Here is a 12,696-nt window from a genome sequence, read left to right on the forward strand (position 1 = left end):
AGATGTTTCAGTCATTTTTGGTGTCAAAGTGAAAAAAAAAAAACGATGCAGAAAAGAAACATTCAAAAATAATAAGTATGTCAGTCGAGTAGCTGCGTTTCTATTCACTGTAAAACTGAGCAAATTGGAATTACGAAAATACATCTGATCCTGCTGAAATCTGAAAATAATGGGTTTTTTTATTTGTATATTTTGTATAATTTATTTTATTTTTCCTGAAGTATTTTTCCCAGTGTTCCTAAATCTGTTGTACATTTCAATGGGATTTTCTGTGGCTTTCCAAAGCTTTATCAGGAGGAAGGTGATGAATCAGTAATATAAAATAAAGAAAATTTAATTCCTTCTTTTGCACTGATTTAAATGACGACATGAACAGGAAGTAAGCGGCAGCAGAGCCGTGTTGTCTGCAGCTTCCTGCCAGCTCGGCGCTCCGTCTCATTTCCATCTGAACGTTTCATCTGCAGCCTCTGTCAAGTAAAATCGGCTCCATCCATCAGGCCTGTCAGGCTGCAGTTAGCGGCAGGAAATGAGATCCTCACACAGTTTCCTCTGCTGATGAAGAAGCTGTGGTGAGTAATTAACGGAGGAAATCCTCCAGCCTCTGAACGGCGGATCCAGACTGATCCTCTGGGTTCTGGGATGGATCACAGCACAGCGACTCTCTGGAGGTGAAGTCACCGTTTGCTGCGACACACTTAGGAAACGCAGCTTGACCCCTGACCTCAGGTTTTTCCACACTTTGTTCTCTGATCTTTTACTGCCTAAAAAACCTTCAACAAAGAAATGCTGATGAAAACAGTGATGCTGTGGGCTATTTTTACCGTTTTTTTTAACACCACAACAACCCATCCTCTAGCAATATCCACATTTATTAAAGCTGACAGAAAAAATATAAATCAGATCTTTGGGCAGCAGCTAGAATTGGACTGATGCAGTTTTTTTATTAATGATATTTGAGCTTCATACAGCATTTCTTAATTTATTATTTTTGCTGATTGCTGCTGGCTAGTCTGAAGGAGCCGAGTTGTGAAAGCTGCTCTGTGAGGTGGAGGCTCTGCAGCTTGGAGGAGGAGCTGCGTCTCGAAGGCGGAGCTTGGTCCATCCAGGCGTTTTGCACAGCTGAACGGTTGCCATGGAGATTAAGGGATTTCTCAAGCATGTTTGAAAGAATCAAAGTAACACTCCAGGTTTGTTTTAGATGAAGAAATAACATTATAACATGATGTAAAGTGGATTTAACATGACGCCGCCCCTTTAAGGCGGGTCCTGCCCGTCTTAAAGGGGCGGGCGTGCTGATGGTTCCGTACCTGGATCTGCAGGGGCAGGTTGGCGCTGACGGTGTACAGCAGCAGCTTGGTGGGTTTGGGTCGGCACATCAGCACCAGCTCCAGCTCCAAGTCGCCTCTGATCAGCAGACCTTTGGCCAGCAGGCCGACCCGGGTCACCCCGCACAGAACCGGCGCTCCAGCTGGGCTGAGGCAGAGGAAGGGCGGCCGGCGCCCGATTACTCACAGCGCCAACATCCCCTCTACATCTGCACAGGGTCACCGTTTCTACGGTGAACCCACTGAGTGTGTAACACCGGCCCATAATCAGACTCACTCCGTCTCAGCGGCGTCTTCCTCCTCCTCATCATCATCACAGCTGGCCGTCTTCCCTGGCGAGTCCTTCAGGCCGTCCATCCAGTCAGAGACCTTCTTCAGAGCTCCCTCTGTGGTGGACACCAGCGCCTGGACGGCCTCCAGCTGCTCCGGCGCCGGGTAGACGCCGGCGTGTTTGGCCATAACATGGCGGTCGTCGTTCGCAAACGACCGGAACGACCTCTGAGGGCGAGAAGAGAGAGAAAGCACAGCAGCTGGAGGTTACCATGGAGATCATTCATTTATCACTGGAGACACTTTTATACATATATAAACCAAATAAACAGCTTAAAACCAGAAAGACACAGTTCAGCGATGTGATCCATTGATGTTTTTCTAAATCCAATTAATCGATAATTGTTAGAATAATCAATACATTAAATCAATGACTACAGTAATTGTTAGTTGCAGCTTCGCTGTAATCAAACCTTCATCGCCCAACCGCCCACATGTGTAAAACACCGAGGCAGACGAGTTAGACAGCTGTTTTAATTACAGCTGCTGCCTTTCTGAGGAAAACAAACGATCCAGTTTTATTGAGCTGAGCTGGTTCTGCACCTCTGATTAAAAACTGCAGACATAAATCCAGGATCTGCAGCAGAGTTACAGCCACCATAGAAGAAGATGAGCTCTGCTGATGTGAATGATGAGGACGGCGGCCATATAAACGCTCATATGTTGATGTTTTTTAGTCGTTAAGTGAAGTGGCATTTTCCCTCCATGACGCTCATTTCCAGGAGTGTTTCCACTTCCAGCCCGGCTGGACGCCACGCTGCAAAGGTCATCAGCACAGAACCAGCAGAACTTTGGGTTTTATGCTGCAGAGAGGAATTATCAGCAGCAGATCATCAAAGCAAAGCATCACACAGATGATTAGTCTCCACTTACAGCAGGAAGCTGTCCTAACAGATAAAAACCTGGACTCTTTAAAGATGCTCTTATAAAAATTATCTTTTCATATTTGTTAAAATTCTCTTTATGTTGTGAAAGTATACATCATATAACCTGTGGGGAAAAAAATGAAGCTCCTCTGCCTTGTCCCGGTTCTCCCATTAATAACTGCAGAAATACACTCAGTCAGAAACAGCCAAACTGCGCATTGTAGAAAGAAAAAAATGTAGTAAACTTCTGACAAAAAAATCTAAAATTTTGAGATCTCAGAAAATTTCTAGAAAACAAGGAAATTTGACAAATAAAAAAATTGCTAGGAATTTTAAATTATTCTCAAATTATCTAGAAAGTTGAGTTTCAAAAGTTTAAAATTTTCGACGTTTGGTCATTTCTGAGTTTAATCCCAACATTTCAGAGTTTTTAAAGACAATTTAATTCTTTCATTATCTGTCTATAATGATTGTAATAAGTCGATAAACTAATCAGAGCCAATCAGTCTTGGCACATTTAGCAGCGTGTACCCAAGTCTGACTGACAGCGCTAAGGCCCTCCCACTGGCTCTGATTGGCTGTTTTTGGTGCATTTCTTTAACAGCAGCTCAAGGAGGAGGATGAGATCAGATTTTTTCTGTCTCATATTAAATGATCACAACATGATAGCAGTTTTAACAAATATGTAAAAAAATTTTTTTTATAAAATTTACAAACTGCAGCTTTAACTCTGGTGTCAGAAATAACAGAAACACCTGAAGCATCCTGAGCTGCAGCAGGTCTGAGCATCATGGCCCTGATTCAGCTTCAGCTGCTCAACTTTGACCTCTGTGACATCACTGAGCTGTCCTCTCTCTGCTGCAGAGCGAACCGGGATGTCGGGTTTTTTCTGCTGGAGCTCCTCCATCTACCGGCCATCAGGTCCAAGGTCGCCGCTCCGCCTCGCTCCGCCTCGCTCCATCTTCTCTTCCTGTTAAACTGCATCCCCCCTCCACCCCCCGCAGCCTGTAAGCGCTCCTCATTACGGCACATTATTTATGACGGCGCGTTAATAATTCATGGTGGTTGTGAGGGGAGTTGTGAGGTCGTCCATCACAGCCCAGCTAATCTCTGAGCTGCCAGGGGCGAAGGAGAGCGAGGGTCGTGTCGACAGCCATAACCCAGAAAACTAAACATTAACGGCGCTTAGATGAAAGATTAAGACGTTAACATGGATTCTGGATCGGAGCCATTTGTTCCATCAAGGCCGCTACCTGCAGGATGGAGGAGTTAGACGACGCTCACTGACTTAATTAATTACATCCTCAGTTTGCCTGTAGCTGACATTTACTTTAACGTGACACTCAGAGCAGAGAAAACTGCTTTAACATTTGGTTTCCCTGTTAAAAACCTCCAGAGGAAGACAGACGACAGAACAGTTTTCAGTGAGAAGCAGAAAGACGTTATTGATGTTTTCAGGGTGAGATTGTTCCAGATGAAAGAACAAAACGCCCCCTAGCTGCAGGCAGGCTGAAGTTCAGGAAGATGACGGCTTTCTGCTAGCTTCACACTAGCTTCTTCTTGGCAGATAACTTGAATCTTTTTGATGCCCTGTTGACGATTTGCAACAAAACTTTTGATCTGCGATCAAATCAGAACCATCAATCCGCCTTCTGAGACACTTTTGGTCCTTTTTGGACTTGACAGAGTATCTTCCCCCAACACTCAGCTCCTTCAGACTAGCCAGCAGCAATTAGCAAACACCTGGTGGAACAGCGGAGCTCATTATAGGAGCTGTTGCTCAGAAAGACGCTGGTAAAAAAGTTCTTCAGGGGTTAGTAGAGGAGCCATGTTGGGATGACTTCCTGAAGGTGGAGCTTCAGAAAGAGCAGGAGATTCTTAAAGAGACCAGTGCCAATTTCAAGACAGTAAATGTTGATGTCATTTGACATATATCGGACTTAGTAGCTGCATCTCCACGAACCATACAATTGTGCAAATTAAAATTTAAAAAAATAAATTTGCTCACTGGAAACACCCCAATGTTGAAAAGTTGTCGTTTTTCAACAAAATGTTTTTGCGCCAGATGAGGCGTTTTCCAGCTGTATTCAAATAGATGTGTTTAGTAAAACTGCAATGGAAAAACATTTTTGGTTCATGATCAACAACCGTTGATGTTACTACTATCAGAAATGAAGAAGACGACAGGAAGGAGGAGGAGCTTATTTTAATTTCATGTTTTATCTAATAAAAACGCAGCAATGGTGAATTTAGCAGAATATAGACAAAGATTTTACACACATTTATAATGGAAACGCAGCTGGTGATCAGAAACCACTGGAGACTGGGACAAACTGGGATTTCTACCACTGATTCACCCAGTAAACACAGGGTCTCACCATGTCAGGGCAGTGTGGGGGGTCAAGGGTCAATGGGGGCGGGGCCTAGCTGAGGACTAGGAGGACCAGCGTCCCGTCGCTCGGCCTCCTCATGCAGTCCAACGCCTCCCACTCCTCAGCCTCTCAGGACCCACTGTGGAGGAAAACACACCAAACATGGGCGTCAGAAACCGACAGGTCATGGGTCGTATCGGTTGCCACGGTGACGTAACTCTGATCTTTGGTTTTGGACCGTTTGGTGCAGATGATCCAGGATTTACAGCTCACTGTGAAGCTGCTCACTCATATTAAACCTCCAGCTTCCTGTTGTCTGTTTCCTGGATCAAACTGCAGAACCTCACAGATTCTGACAGAACCCGTCCAGCTGACGGGTTCTGTCAGCTGGTTCTGAGATTTCCTGTTGGCGTCTGAATGTTGGTGAGTGAAACCAGTTCATGTGGTTTGGACCTGAAACCTGAGATTTTTTTATGTCTGGTTTTAAATTCAGCTGATAATTTTAAATCTCACCGTGTGAAGAAGGAAGACAGACCTTCTGTTTAATTTGATCCAGTTCACCCTCATTTAGACGGACCTGGTTGGCAGTTCTATTCAAATATGAAGCACAAAATAAAATAATCCAAAATGGATCAGATCAGAGTGTAAAGGAAAGATGAAGACTCGTGGTTTGTATCATGTTCAATTATTCATAATTAAATTAACTCTCAGAAAGGTTGGTACATTTATTAACAGAGAAATTATTCCCTGCCTTCTTCTCATTTTCTCAGATTTAACTCTCGTTTCAAACAGTTAAATCTGTTGTGAAATTAATTATTAATTAATTTAATTAATTAATTAAATTAATTAATTAAATTAACAAATTAATCAAAATTAATTTGTTAATTTAATTAATTAAATTAACAAATTAATTGAAATTAATTTGTTAAACACAGTGGAGGGTCTGTCATGCTGCGGGCTCGTCGTCTTTATTCCTCTCTGACGGAAACCAGCAGCTGAACAATGTAGAAGAACCAAGGCTGCAGTAAATCTCCTCTATATTCATACTGCAAAGAGCCGTCTGCAATAATTATTGGATAATACATTCCAAGTGCTATAAAGTTGCATTTTCATGCTAATGTAATAAATGTAAAGGTCACAGAGTGATGGCAGCACCGATGAGAAAGAGAGAAAAGAGGAAAGGCAGACATTCAGAATGATTTCATCTCTGTATTCACCAAACATTTTCTGCAGAAACAAACTAAGAGTTTCCAAACATTTCCAAACCAGTTACTGCTGGGAAAGATGCATCGATCTGTTGGATGTTTAGTCAACTTCTGATCACGATGCTGCCAGACACATCCCACTGGGAGGAAACCAGTCTGGACTGGCAATGAACTGGGAGGCCCCAGAATGAGCTGGAGGATGCTGCTGGAGAGAGGGATGACTGGGATTCCTTCTGGATCTGTTGCCATGGCACCAAATCATTCATTCATTCATAGAGGAGAGAGGAGGGAGGGAGCGAGGGAAGGAGGACAGAAAAAAACAAGTAGGCAAGAAAAAAGAAAACTAGTCAGAAAAAGAAAGATGAAGCAAGAAAAAAAATAACAGAAAAAAGAAAAAGCAACAATGGAAGAGAAAAAGAAAAAACACTCCAGGATTGGAAAAAACAAAAAAGCACAAAAAACAAAGGAAAAAAGGTTAGAAGAAAAAGAATAAAAACAAGAAAGTGAGATGGATGGATGGATGGATGGATGGATGGATGGATGGATGGACGGACGGATGCAGATTTTAAAACCTGCTGGATGCATTTATTACATTGTTTACTGTTTGTTGTTTATCATGATAAATTTCTTGTCATGATTAGATTCTGATTTAATGTGAAGTCAATAAATTCCAACTAATGATGTTTTAAAGGTTTTCCAAAGGTTTGGTTGGTTTGACTCAGAGCAGAGAAAGAGAAACAGCAGCCGAGATGGAACAAATGTTCTGGTCCCAATCAAACCAGTAAACTGGACTGTCAGGTGTTCAAACAGCCTGAACGCAGGACGAAGAGCATCGTGGCAGGAAAACGTTTAGCTGCTGGCTCAGCTGTTACCTCTGCAAGCCTAAAAAACTGAGAACATGAAGCTAAAAGTTGACATAGCAACAGAAATACAGAATGTCTTATAATGCAGCAGAGCTTTGATGTTTTCATATCTACCATAAGTTCAGGCCAGACACTGAAGGTCAAGTGGATTTACTTTACCGCTGCCTGAGGTTTTATTGGACCTCATGTGAGCCGCTTTCCCTGCTAACCTTGCATCTCGAGGCGATTAAACCAGATAATCAGGAAAACAGCGATGACTTTCTGAGGACGCTGACAGCAGCGGCAGATGGTGAGCTCAGCATGTGGCGAAAAGACAACGCTGATTAAAGAACAGAAAAAATAACAGGACAGGAGGGAGAGAGCAGGTAGGAAAGAGGCTTTTTATTTCCTCTGCATGAAAATAGTCTCTGACCATGGAGCCAACCTGCTTTAAAACCCAGGGAGGATGGAAACAGCTCCCAGAGACCCGGGTTTATTTGCATAAGCTTCACATGAAGGAACGTTGCAGCAGGACCTCAGAACGCCCACCATACGAGAAAAGACCGAGAAATCATTTCATCTTATTCAACTAAACTATTATCATTAAGCTGAAGAGCAGCAATTAGACACTGAGGCCAAATTAGGTTCCCAGTTGTTGAGCTGTGGCGCTCGTTAGAAAACAAATCGCTGCTGTTGGTTTTTAATAAGAGAAGAACAAAAACACAAACTTTAGTTTATGAAGCAACTTTCACAGGTCAGGAACCAGAAAGGCTTGGAGACAAAAACACAGAAAATAAAACAAAAACACAAACTTTAGAAAGTTGCCTGACCTGTGAAGCAACTTTCACAGGTCAGAAACCAGAAAGGCTTGGAGACAAAAACAGGCACAAAAACACAGAAAATAAAACAAAAACAGGAAATTCAAAATATCCGACCATCTAAAACTAACTAAAAGTCAGTCAGACTCATTTTGAACCATCAGTGGAGATCAACATCGTTTTTATTCAAACACGTAAAAAGACTTAAAATAATCAAAACCAGATGCAGTGAAGCATGAATAATCTAATTTAATCCAGCTTCAGACAGCAGACGTTTAAGTTAAGAAACATCACTTACCTAAAAAAACAAAAACCAAATGGCTTCTGACTCAGTGACCCGACAGAATCCGAATCAGAACCAAGGATCCTGAGCTCTGGTTGGACAGCAGAGTCCAGAAGATATTTTTTTATTCCAGTTATTTCATTCTGTAGTAATGAAGGTTACAGTTTTATCAAGAACCGGGTGAATCGCATGTAATCTGAGCCACACACTCGCTGCACACACACACACTGCACACACACTCTGCACACACACACTCTGCAGACAGATGAGATTTGTAAATATGCACATTTACAAGTTTACATGATTAAACTTGTAAATATGTCCAGTTCGTTCTGATGTGTGACATATTGATATATAGTTGCTGATGCATTGCCCAGCCCTGCTTTAACCGAGGCAGAGAGACGTCCGTTACCAGCTGAGAATCTCTCACTCAGGAACTTAAAGTTTGTTAGAAATGAAAATAATGAGCTGCTTTCTAAATCTGCACAAACACCTGCAGGACCCAGAAGAACAGCAGCCAGGAGGCCTAAAGCTTTCTGAGACGGTGAGTAAAACATGAAGGTATTGTGACCTTAAAGACTCTGTTATCAGTGAATGATGCTTTCAGACAAACAGCTTCCCACAGCAGAACCAGAGTCAGAGTCACAGGTCAGACTAAATGGACAGGAGCGTCCAGCCGGTCCCCCTGCAGGTGTTCAGGCCCTGGATCCTCCTGCTGTCCTCAGCCTCGTTTTATTTTGGCTCGTGTTTATTAGGCCGGTTTTACTGCCGGAAACTTTCATGTGGAGGCTTTTATGTTCTCACAGCACTTCAAATAATTCCTCCTGTGAGCTTTCAGCAGCCGAGGTGGGAAGGTAGAAACTGTTCTGTCATACAAAGCATTCCTAACATTTGATCCGACAACAAAAGGCAGCAGCTCTCCGAGGCTGAACCAAAGGCTGGGGATGACACACTTCCTCACACCTGGGAGGAAAGTCAGGAAGCAGTTTGTACCTCTGCTTTTATTAGGCCTGTTTCTCCCAGCGCTGCAGCAGAGCAGCCATGATGCCAACGATGGATCAGGAGAAACCTGAATGTTGTTCTTCTAACAGCAGACAATTTATCTGCATTCTGATAAATAAATTAGATTTTGAGCAGAGGAGGATTTGTGTCACTTCTGCACAGCAACAGCGTGGGCGGGTTGAACACACACACACACACACACCACTGATGGCTTGTTTGCTAATGATGTGGATTTTAATGATCAACATAACCTCTACATCCTGTTATCTGAGGGATGAGCAGCAGTAGGTGGCGACGCAGCAGATAATCAAGTTGCTCTCCTGCAGACGGAGACGGCGTCACCAGAAGGTGAAACTTCAGGACCAAAAGGTTCTGATGGCGCCGAGAGAAAAATGAAAGAGTCCAACCTAATGGGTCGGCTTGGTTTTAACATCTCATCAGTGAAACAGCCAACCAACGGAAGCAGAATATTTTATTCAGTATTAAGGAATTATTGACTTAAAATAGGCTCCTACTTATTTGTGTTAAGTTACTTGTCAGTTATTTTTGTCTTGTTTAAAGTGCATCAAGAAGACATTTGCACTCAGAACTACAGACCAAAAATACTTGGTAAGTTTTTGTGTTTTCAGCTGCAGGTGTTGCTGTTATTTACAATGAACAGGAATCACTGAAGGAAAGACATCTTAGACAATAAAATATCTGATCATTTAAAAAAGGAATTTAATTATTTCCATAATTTTTTGTATTTCTAACATTGCATAAAAATGGCTAAAAAGAAAAATCTGCAGAATGTGCCAATTTTTTGATGTGATTGATTAATCTATTGATTAATCGATAACTAAAGTGTTCTCCACTGCTCCTGATTATTTCCTCACCATATTTTCCCTCCACATGTCGTCGTCTGACACTGAGGAGGAACCAGAGGCCGGTCAGCTGCAGTCGCCTCCCTGCAGCTGTTCTCCACCTCTGGGACGATCTGTGTGGGCGCTGGTGGACCATGATGCATTTCAGAGCAGGGACAGTAACTCTGAACATCATGACTCGCTGCAGCAGAACATTTCACCAGTCGACCGACTCTCTGACCTCCACAGACGGACGAGTTCGGCAGCAATGGCAGCTGCATCAGGAAGCCACCGTCGGCATGGCGACATGAACGCATCAGTCAGGCAGGCAGGCTGGGTCGGTGTTTAAGACAAACACCAGTCAGCTCCCAGCATGCACTGGGGTCAGGCCCATGGAGGCGTTTTGGGACAAACAGAAGGTGGTAAAACTGAGTTTGAGTGGAAAATCCTACAATTAGTTTATCACCTTTAAGAAGCTGAAATCCTGGATCAGAGTGAGTTTCAATTATAAGTTAAACATTTCAATTCCTCAGACTTCATGGACACCCGATGGCACAAAAATACTTTTAAAGAACAAGCAGTGATATTTTTATATATCTTTTGGATTAAAGTCTGAAGATACGATGCTGGTGGTTCTGAACAGGTAAAGTTCAGCTGGAGAAACCTGAAGATCTCATTTTCATCTTTCTGCTTCAGAACCTCTCTGGGACTGAGCCGTCATTAATTAGATCCGTTTTCTCCTGCAGTGACGCGTATAAATGTGTCTATTGTGGAAAACTCCATCAATATGTTGGAGTTAAAATGATGTGAAACTCAGAGGAATCCATCATTCTGTCCTTCTGTGACTCCAATGAAAAAATGGGTTGAATTCACTGATTATCTTCCAATTAATCAAACAGTTCATGAAAAACGGCGCCGAGTTCATCAGAAAGACGGCGGATGTTTTAAAAAAATCTAAAAAAAAAATAAAATAAATAAAAATATATAGCTTTACTCTTTTCTGAGAGCATAAAGGTGTTTTCATGTAAAATTTTGTTTATTTCTGCAAATGAACAAAACTGATCCTAAGATCTCTGCACACTGTTGTAAATTATTAATTTATAGCCATTTAGTAAATTTCTGCTTCCTTAAATTTATTATTAAATGAGGAAATTTAAATCCTAAATGTAATAAATTGGAACCAGAAGTGAATCGTTTCTGTGAAGGTAATTTTCTAATGGAATATTTTCTTTCCAGTTTTATTCTTTCAGAGGCTGAGCAGATAAAACTGTAGCAACTGAAAAACAGAATAAATCAAAACATTTAAGCAAATCCTTCCTCATCTTAGAAGAAGTTGCATTTCTGCTGCTTCCGTCAGTTTGTGAAAAATGTCACGATATGAATTAATCAGCTTTGTTTTCAGGTTCACAGATCTCATATTTCCTTCAGTTATTAAAACTCCAGGATGTTCGTATCAGGTTCAGAGTTTCAGTCTGAATGAGATTTATGTCTGTTAGCTCTCCGCTAATATAAACCCAACTTTCCAACAAACATCCAACAGAAACCAGCAGATACTCCTCATCCAGGTCTCTAACCCAGATTAACCTGCGTAATCCAGCAGCCGCACCGCAGGAAGTCTGCCCTTCAATAGATTTAGGAAGTACAGCTGTGTGACGCCATTATGGTGCGTGTGTGTGTGTGCGTGTGTGTGTGGTTATGAAACAGCAGCTTTAGAGTTATTTTCTCAGCAGGATTAGACCTTCAGTAATGCATTAATGGCTGCGCTTCGTGCAAACGGCCAGAAAACATTCAAATCGCTCGTCCCAGGGTGAAACTAAAGCAGGGTGGGTAAAACATGGGGAGGGACATGAAGTTAAGTCAAATGTACTGATGGATTTAGTTTGAAAGAGTTGCTGAAATTTAAATATTTAACCTCTTATTTTCAGTAACTCAGGTAAGGTTGGAGATTTAACAGGAACTTCCTGTTTTTGGGAAGAACTTCCTGATCCGCACAGGGATGTTCCAGAAACACCAGGTTACATTTACATTTCATTAATGCTGCTATTATTTCTGTTCATGTGAATCCAAGCCAAAAAAAAAATCACATTTACAAACTAAACTTAATGCAACATAAAACCACAGGAAATGTTTGTTCACACCTGGAGAATCTGAGTCGATTAGCTGAGCCGACCAGCAGGACGAACTGCAAAAACCTCTTAACTTTACCAAAGTGTGTCGGTCTGGTTTCTGGTGCAAATATCATAGTACACTAGAAATAAGACAAAGCTAACTTCAAGTAACATTCCAGATATAAGAGCTTGTTTTAAGTCAATAATTCCTAAATGCTGATGAAAAAGTTCCACTGGTAGATTATTTCATTTACAAAGTCGAACTTCTTTCACCTGAAGAATCTCCAGGATTAGAGGACTGATGTCTCAGCGAGATCTAGAGAAACTCATGTAATAATCTGCCTGTGGAACAAATAGATTTTCATTGATATTAAGGAATTATTTACGTTTCTGCAGTGCAGGTAAAAATACCTGATAGATGCAGAATCTCCATCACTGTCAACATTAAACTGGCTGAATTTCCCGTTTCCTTCAGAAACAGTGAAATAAAAACAGGTTTCTGCTCCATCAGGTTATGACTGTAACTTTACCATCATCACTACTCACACACACACACACACACACACACACACCCACACACACACACACACACACACACACACACCTCAGAGTGTGTGTTTGAGTAAATCACCTCGTACTTCTTTTGGCCAATCAGAGCAAAGCGAAACCTGAAGTGAGTTTCCAGCAGCGCCTGAAAGCAGCA

The 12,696-nt window shown here is 41.9% G+C and overlaps 1 protein-coding gene across 2 annotated transcripts in view; it reads right to left on the reverse strand.

The window, feature by feature from the left end:
* Positions 1–12,696, reverse strand: part of LOC103154427 (spermatid perinuclear RNA-binding protein-like) — a 57,410-nt gene that overhangs the window by 38,091 nt on the left and 6,623 nt on the right. For both annotated transcript variants that reach the window (XM_007575704.2, XM_007575705.2), the window contains exons 2-4: positions 4,900–5,032; positions 1,603–1,823; positions 1,308–1,473 (exon numbers count right to left, since the gene is read on the reverse strand). In XM_007575704.2, coding sequence (XP_007575766.1) covers positions 1,308–1,473; positions 1,603–1,823; positions 4,900–4,902 — 390 coding nt within the window. In that variant the 5' untranslated portion in view covers positions 4,903–5,032. The remainder of the gene's footprint in view (positions 1–1,307; positions 1,474–1,602; positions 1,824–4,899; positions 5,033–12,696) is intronic.

This window comes from Poecilia formosa, unplaced genomic scaffold (genome assembly GCF_000485575.1).
Source record: "Poecilia formosa unplaced genomic scaffold, Poecilia_formosa-5.1.2 Scaffold386, whole genome shotgun sequence".
Taxonomy (NCBI): Eukaryota; Metazoa; Chordata; class Actinopteri; order Cyprinodontiformes; family Poeciliidae; genus Poecilia; species Poecilia formosa.